General features: G+C 42.3%; 1 protein-coding gene across 1 annotated transcript; it reads right to left on the bottom strand.

The window, feature by feature from the left end:
* Positions 1–3,572: 3,572 nt before the first annotated feature.
* Positions 3,573–8,471, bottom strand: LOC110488873 (actin cytoskeleton-regulatory complex protein pan1). The gene is made up of 3 exons (XM_036943025.1): positions 8,425–8,471; positions 8,164–8,223; positions 3,573–5,698 (listed from the first exon to the last, which is right to left on the bottom strand). The coding sequence occupies exons 2-3, from the start codon at positions 8,210–8,212 to the stop codon at positions 5,139–5,141; spliced, it is 609 nt and encodes a 202-aa protein (XP_036798920.1). The 5' UTR covers positions 8,213–8,223; positions 8,425–8,471; the 3' UTR covers positions 3,573–5,138.
* Between the last annotated feature and the right edge of the window lie 482 nt (positions 8,472–8,953).

Consider the following 8,953-nt stretch of genomic DNA (forward strand, 5'->3'; position numbering starts at 1 on the left):
TAAATGCGAATCTGACCATCACCCCTGTTGAGACAAAACTGCGACTCGTCAGTGAAGAGCACTTTTTGCCAGTCCTGTCTGGTCCAGCGACGGTGGGTTTGTGCCCATAGGTGATGTTGTTGCCGGTGATGTCTGGTGAGGACCTGCCTTACAACAGTCCTACAAGCCCTCAGTCCAGCCTCTCTCAGCCTATTGCGGACAGTCTGAGCACTGATGGAGGGATTGTGCATTCCTGGTGTAACTCGGGCAGTTGTTGTTGCCATCCTGTACCTGTCCCGCAGGTGTGATGTACAGATGTACCGATCCTGTGCAGGTGTTGTTGCACATGGTCTGCCACTGCAAGGACGATCAGCTGTCCGTCCTGTCTCCCTGTAGCACTGTCTTAGGCGTCTCACAGTACGGACATTGCAATTTATTGCCCTGGCCACATCTGCAGTCCTCTTGCCTCCTTGCAGCATGCCTAAGGCACGTTCACGCAGATGAGCAGGGACCCTGGGCATCTTTTTTTGGTGTTTTTCAGAGTCAGTAGAAAGGCCTCTTTAGTGTCCTAAGTTTTCATAACTGTGACCTTAATTGCCTACTGTCTTTAAGTTGTTAGTGTCTTAACAACCGTTCCAAAGGTGGATGTTCATTAATTGTTTATGGTTCATTGAACAAGCATGGGAAACAGTGTTGAAACCCTTTACAATGAAGATCTGTGAAGTTATTTGGATTATTACGAATTATCTTTGAAAAGTTTATTAACATGTGTCACATCCATCATCATTCGCCTTCTTGTCTCTAATTATGTTCTGCCTGGCGACACTACTGGGAAATGCTTCCCCTCTTTTTTTCAACACACTCTTCTTTCACAGCCTTCTAATTATTCTGAAAATGTGGTCCGATATGAGACGGAGCGTGTCCATATCATTAGATATGATAGATATAGATATAAACCTCAACAAGATGGATGAGGTGGAATATATAGGAACTATATATGATGATGGTTGTGGTAATTACATACCTGCCCATCTCCCTCTGTTTAATGTTTGACCTGTGGGTTGTTGAGAAGAATCATAAGATTTAGCACCATAGTTGGTTGAGAAAGTGTACCTTTTCACCCTTGGTAGCATTATCACCCCAAGTTAGAACTACTGTCAACAGATGATTGATTACATTGCAACAAAATATGCAAACCGACTTCTGGACAGATTATTAGATGTCTGAAAACATAGCCACACTACCAGTCAAAGGTTTTAGAACACCTACTCATTCAAGAGTTTTTCTTTCTTTTACTATTTTCTACATTGTAGAATAATAGTTAAGGCATCAAAACTATGAAATAACACATGAAACCATGTAGTAACCAAAAAAGTGTTAAACAAATCAAAACATGTTTTATATTTGAGATTCTTCAAAGTAGCCACCCTTTGCCTGGATGACAGCTTTGCACGCTCTTGGAATTTCCTCAACCAGCTTCATGCGGTAGTCACCTGGAATGCATTTCAATTAACAGGTATGCCCTGTTAAAAGTTCGTTTATGGAATTTCTTTCCTTCTTAATGAATTTGAGCCTTTCAGTTGAGTTGTAGGGGGGTATACAGAAGATAGCCCTATTTGGTAAAAGACCAAGTCCATGTTATGGAAAGAACAGCTCAAAAAGCAAAAAGACAGTCCATCATTACGGCAGGGTAGCCTAGTGGTTAGAGTGTTGGACTAGTAACCGGAAGGTTGCAAGTTCAAATCCCTGAGCTGACAAGGTACAAATCTGTCGTTCTGCCCCTGAACAGGCAGTTAACCCACTGTTCCTAGGCCGTCATTGAAAATAAGAATTTGTTCTTAACTGACTTGCCTAGTTAAATAAAGGTAAAATAAAAAATTACTTTAAGACATGAAGGTCAGTCAATATGGAAAATTTCAAGAACTTTAAAAGTTTCTTCAAATGCATTCGAAAAACCATCAAGCGCTATGATGAAACTGGCTCTCATGTGGACCGCCACAGGAAAGGAAGACCAAGAGTTACCTCTACTGCAGAAGATAAGTTCATTAGAGTTACCAGCCTCAGAAATTGCAGCCCAAATAAATGCTTCACAAAGTTCAAGTAACAGACACATCTCAACATTAACTGTTCAGAGGAGACTGTATGAATCAGGCCTTCTTGGTCAAATTGCTGCGAAGAAACAACTACTAAAGGACACCAATAAGAAGAAGAGACTTGTTTGGGATAAGAAACACAAGCAACGTGTTAGACCGGACGTTAGACCGGTGGAAATTTGTCCTTTGGTCTGGAGTCCAATTTGGAGATTTTTGGTTCCAACCGCCGTGTCTTTGTGAGACGCTGCGTGTGTGAACGGATGATCTCCACATGTGTATTTTCCACTGTAAAGCATGGAGGAGAAGGTGTTGTGGTGTGGGGGTGCTTTGGTGGTGACATTGTCTGTGATTAATTGACAATTCAAGGCACACTTAACCAGCAAGGCTACCACAGCATTCAGCGATATGCCATCCCATCTGGTTTTGGCTTAGTGGGACTATCATTTGTTTTTCAACAGGACAATTACCCAACACACCTCCAGGCTGTGTAAGGGATATTTTACCAAGAAGAAGAGTGATGGAGTGCAGCATCAGATGACCTGGCCTCCACAAACACTGACCTCAAACAAATGGAGATGGTTTGGGATGAGTCGGACCGCAGAATTAAGGAAAAGTGCTCAGCATCTATGGGAATTCCTTCAAGACTGTTGAAAAAGCATTCCAGGTGAAGCTGGTTGAGAGAATGCCAAGCGTGTTAGCAAAGCTGTAACCAAGGCAAAGGGTGGCTATTTTAAGAATCTCAAATATAAAACAATTTTTTGGTTACTGCATGATTCCATATGTGTTATTTCATAGTTTTGATGTCTTCACTATTATTCTACAATGTAGAAAATAGTAAAAAATGAAGAAAAACCCTTAAATGAGTAGGTGTTCTAAAATCTTTGAACGGTCGTGTACATAACATCCCACTGAATTTGAATAGCACGCTATCCAAATTAAAGGTGAGTGTCGTCAAGAAGCCAGTGCGCTGCAGGCCATAGCTGCAGTGAGTCATTTAATTGTGTTAGGTAAAGCTGATCACAGGCACACAGCCACTGTTCGCCTGACCTCTGCTGACTTACTCCTCATGGGGCAACCCTTTGTGTCACGTAGAGGATAACTTGGCTAAAGCAGACCTGCAGAAAATAGAAAACAGCAGTACCCAATGGATATTTAATTTAAATGGCCATGGATGTCAGATGCCACAAACCCAAGAGGAATGGGTTATTTTTGTGTCTCTAAGAGAGCTCTGAAACTGTCCCTCAGTGTATCATATCACATCCTCACCAGAGAAACAGAAACACCCCTCAACACTAGCGGGCATGCCATCTGGTCCTCTGGACAGTGTCTGCTCTATTTTGAAGGCAACTGTACTGTATCCTGTATATTCTGGTTCCATCCTCTCCCCCCCAAACAACTTGGACGTGAAACCAATGTTTCTCTGCAGTATTTTGATGAAGTTTGAGTCTATTTAGCAAGTATTTATTGGTTTTCCGGTGTAAACTCACAGCTTATATGAGAACTGGAACTCTGGGAGCCAAGTCCCGCCGACGCATTGCTCCAAATAGCGTGTTGGATTACCATCGCTCAACCTACCATCTGTAACCCAACACCCACCAACAGCAGTAGCACGCTCACTGGTGGGGGTGGGGGTTAATTAATGAAGCCCCTCACATGGAAATAATGAGCATATGCATTAATCATCTCTTCTTCATTTAATAGTAGCAACACTTCCCCAAAGCCTGGGCGTTTATGCAACTCGACAACTCTTTTTTTTCTCTTCCTCTTCATCATACTCGTCTCAAGAGAAGTAAACACTTTTGCGTTTGTATTGCTTGTCCTAATCAAGCAATACATATGCATACACACGCACACACACAGTTCTGGTTCACCGAGTGCAATATGAAGAAGTACAGTACATTAACATTGCCTAGAGAAAACGCAAACATAATATTGATATTGTTAGTACATTATATGTTACCGTGATCTATACAAGTTGGAACCATACACTACTTAATCTTACACTGTATAACCTTGGCAAACATACTGTAAATCAATTACAATGTGTGGCACACAGTGGAGGCTGCTGTGGGGAGGACGGCTCATAGTAATGCCTGGAATGGAGTCATTGGAATGGTATCAACCACATGGAAACCACGTTTGATAGCATTCCATTGACTCCATTCCAGCCATTATTATGAGCCGTCCTCCCCTTAGCAGCGTCCACTGGTGGCACAGTCATGCAGTACTTGTCAATTGGGCTATATGCTTTAAGTCTAAAACAACTTTCACAATAGTGACAGAATTGCAAAAAAGAGAAAAAAAAAATACCCCACCCACCTTCCCAGGAGGGACCTTGCAACTAGGACAAGATGATCTTGATCATATAGATTTATTCCATGACAGAATGCATCCAAAGCAACTATATGGTGGGACACAGGGTTTAGATGATGAAACAGAAGATAGAAAGAGTCAAACTCTGTATGAAGTGGTACTACAGAGGTCTTTGACATCTGATAGACCAGAAGCCTGGAAGGCCTCCTGCCCTGTGTAAAGTAGAGGGGGATAAAATAACAAAAACAGGATCTTACATGTATATGTTATGCAATATTTTCTTATGTCCAAACCTGGTTAAAATACTATTTGAAATCATTCCAAATACTTAATCTGTGCTTGAATGAGCCTGCATGGTATAATGGACCAATACAATTGTCCCAAAACTGCAAACACTGCCCATCCAGCACTTCAGACAGGCTAGATAAAACACTCAAAGTATTTGGAAGATTTCTGATAGTTTGTTTGAGCCCAGGTCTGCTAATGACAGTCAGCATAGAGGACAGGAAAGCTTCAGTGAAAGACACACTACAGCATATAAGGCTTTACTGTCTACTTAGTTATGGAAAGTTACCAGACAGGATAGCAGAAAAGTTAACAATTATGCTAATTAAATCTGACAAACAATTGCTGTACTTTTCCCTCTCAGGCTGTGTCTGAAATGGCACTGTAATATCCATGTAAAAAAATATACCCTGGTCAACATCATGGTAATCAATATTATCAACTCTCCTGTTGCTGTTCATGATCTTCTCACACTCCGGAGGACGGCTCCTCTGTTCCAGATGATGGGGGTTCCAGGGTCCTGTCACCTGAGAAAGACGGCTCCTCGGTTCCAGATGATGGAGGTTCCAGAGTCCTGTCACCTGAGAAGGACGGCTCCTCGGTTCCAGATGATGGGGGTTCCAGGGTCCTGTCACCTGAGAAAGACGGCTCCTCGGTTCCAGATGATGGTGGTTCCAGGGTCCTGTTACCTGAGAAGGACGGCTCCTTGGTTCCAGATGATGAAGGTTCCAGGGTCCTGTCACCTGAGAAGGACGGCTCCTCGGTTCCAGATGATGGGGGTTCCAGGGTCCTGTCACCTGAGAAGGACGGCTCCTCGGTTCCAGATGATGGAGGTTCCAGGGTCCTGTCACCTGAGAAAGACGGCTCCTTGGTTCCAGATGATGGTGGTTCCAGGGTCCTGTTATCTGAGAAGGACGGCTCCTTGGTTCCAGATGATGGTGGTTCCAGGGTCCTGTCACCTGAGAAGGACGGCTCCTCGGTTCCAGATGATGGTGGTTCCTGGGTCCTGTTACCTGAAAAGGACAGGTCTAGACACACATTTTGGTAATAAGCGTGAGCTAAAGAGTGACTGTTGCAATGTATCATTCTGAGTGTTCTTATTCAACATGGCAATGTTTTTTGGGGAACCACCAAACAATCGACTCAACATTTACCATACATGCGTTAAAGAGGTCAATGGAACGCAGACCGTTGGAGATAAAAGAAACACCGTCATTGGCACCCATTCAAAAAGAGAATCTATTAAAAAAGTGGATATTTATCAAATGCCTCGTTTCTATGTTCGAACAGGCCCACAAGGTGGTTACTAAAATCCTATTTGGACATATTTGGCTGTTTTAGCTGCATATAAGCTGGTAACATAACTAGCATATAGAAATGTGTGGTTGTAGGTGAAGACGTTTTTAATTGTAATAAAGTTGATTGGTGACGATGATATGAAAATGCATTGGGGTTGACATCTATACAAGCATTATACTCCGATTTTTAACCAAACATAGTGTGAAATACCATGTACAGTGGCTTCGGAAAGTACTCAGACCCCTTGACTTTTTCCACATTTTGTTACGTTACAGCCTTATTCTAAAATTGATTAAATAAATACAAATCCTCAGCAATCTACACACAATACCCCATAATGACAAAGTGAAAAAGGGTTTTTATAAACTTCAGCAAATGTATAAAATATACAAACAGAATTACCTTATTTACATAAGTATTCAGTCCCTTTGCTATGAGACTCGAAATTGAGCTCAGGTGCATCCTGTTTCCATCTATCATCCTTGAGATGGCTCTACAACTTTATTGGAGTCCACCTATGGTAAATTCAATTGATTGGACATGATTTGGAAAGGCACAAAACTGTCTATATAAGGTCCCACAGTTGACAGTGCATGTCAGAGAAAAAAACAAGCCATGAGGTCAAAGGAATTGTTCGCAGAGCTCTGAGACAGGATTGTGTCGAGGCACAGATCTGGAGAAGGGAACCAAAACATTTCTGCAGCATTGAAGGTCCCCAAGAACACAATGGCCATCATTCTTAAAATGGAATACGTTTGGAACCACCAAGACTCTTCCTAGAGCTGGCCGCCCGGCCAAACTGAGCAATTGGGGGAGAAGGGCCTTGGTCAGGGAGGTGACCAAGAACCTGATGGTCACTCTAACAGAGCTACAGAGTTCCTCTGTGGAGATGGGAGAACCTTCCAGAAGAACAACCATCTCTGCAGCACTCCACCAATCAGGCATTTATGGTGGAGTGGCCAGACGGAAGCCAGTGCTCAGTTAAAGGCATGACAGCCCACTTGGTCTTTGCCACATGGCACCTAAAGACTCTCTGATCTGATGAAAACAAGATTGAGCTCTTTGGCCTGAATGCCAAGAGTCAAGTCAGGAGGAAACATGGCACCATCCCTACGGTGAAGCATGGTGATGGCATCATCATGCTGTCAGGATGTTTTTCAGCAGCAGGGAATGGGAGACCAGTCAGGATCAAGGGAAAGATGAATGGACCAAAGTACAGAGAGATCCTTGATGAAAACCTGCTTCGGAGTCCTCAGGATCTCAGACTGGGGCAAAGGTTAACCTTCCAACAGGACAACAGCCCTAAGAAGACAGCCAAGACAACGCAGGAGTGGCTCTGGGACAAGTATCTAAATGTCCTTAAGTGGCCCATCCAGAGCCTGGACTTGAACCCGATCGAACATCTCTGGAGAGACCTGAAAATAGCTGTGCAGCAACACTCCCCATCCAACCTGACAGAGCTTGAGAGGATCTGCAGAGAAGAATGGGAGAAACTTCCAAAATACAGGTGTGCCAAGCTTGTAGTGTCATACCCAAGAAGATTCGAGGCTGTAATCACTGCCAAAGATGCTTCAACAAAGTACAGAGTAAAGGGTCTGAATGCTTAAGTAAATGTGGTATTTCAGTTTTTTTTATATATATATACATTTGGAGAAAAAAAACATATAAAAAACAGTTTTTGCTTTGTCATTATGGGGGTATTGTGTGTAGTTTGATGAGCGATTTCATTTTATCCATTTTAGAATAAGGCAGTAACTTGTTAAAATGTGAAAAAAGTAATGGGCTCTGAACACTTTCTGAATGCACTGTAAATGTAGGCAAATTTTTAAAATGTAGGTTAATTTTGAAGGGTGGCAATGAGGAGATTCTAGATCTATCTCGATCTCACAGGGGGATGCGTGGGAGGTGTTTCCATGGCATTTTCACTGTTTTGGTTGAATTCCATTGACCTGTTTACAGCATGTATCCTGCACTGGGTTAAGGAGGAGAATGGAATCTTTCAAATTGAAACCCTTTCAGAAAATAAAAAGTCTTTACAAAAGGAATATTTAGAACGGTAAAATGGTCAACAGACACTACAAAACACATCTCTACATATCTCTACACTCCAAATCTAAACAGGGATAGAAATGGTGAGGGGTGCAGAACAACTAACAGTAGGGGTGAATTAGTAGTGTGAAGGTGTCTCTCTCACATGCAAAGGCAATGCTGAGTAGGATAAGGACAGTCAACATCGTCGCCATGGGGACAGTCCCTTGAAAAGTAGATTGTAAAAGATTTTAAAAACACAACTTATCATACAGTGTACAAAGTAAATATCCAAGACTGACACTTAGGATGGTGTAGATGACTTGACTAAATCACAGGTAGATTCTGTAGGTAGTGTTCATTTGTGTTGTCTGAACAGCCTTCCAGGACCAAACCAAACCACAAAGAAACAACATTAGTCTCTTACCTTCAAGAACAAGATGCTGGAGCCTGACTGTGTGATCAGGAGTCAAGTTAATGTCTTCTCCCCAACAACTCAATTTTTTTATACTATAATTAACACAAGTCATTATGCTTGCGCAACCAAAGGGCATGTCTCTTGAGTGACTTGTAATTCTGGTGAAATGTTGATGAAACTGGTGATTGCTTTCACTAGTTCCAATGCGAGGGGTTGCAGAGTGTCATATGGCGAAATATGGTGTTATCACAAGGAAACGATTTGAACAATTTTAAAAACATTTCTCATGCTGTCCCTTCCCTGGTATGGTTTCAACATGACGATGAGGATGATCATGGTGATTATGATGGTGGTGGTGGTGATGATGGTTTATTAACATTCAATGTTGTTTAGACAAAACTTATGCACTACAGCCAATCTCTTTCCCCATGTCCACAGTGTCAGTTTTGTGAGCATGATTGACTAAATCCCTTTAATCGAGGGAGCGGCCTTTTTCAAATGTCCAACTTACTGAGTCTTCCTCATTTTCTCTCTCGAA

The sequence above is a fragment of the Oncorhynchus mykiss genome, chromosome 14 (assembly GCF_013265735.2).
Source record: "Oncorhynchus mykiss isolate Arlee chromosome 14, USDA_OmykA_1.1, whole genome shotgun sequence".
Lineage (NCBI taxonomy): Eukaryota > Metazoa > Chordata > Actinopteri > Salmoniformes > Salmonidae > Oncorhynchus > Oncorhynchus mykiss.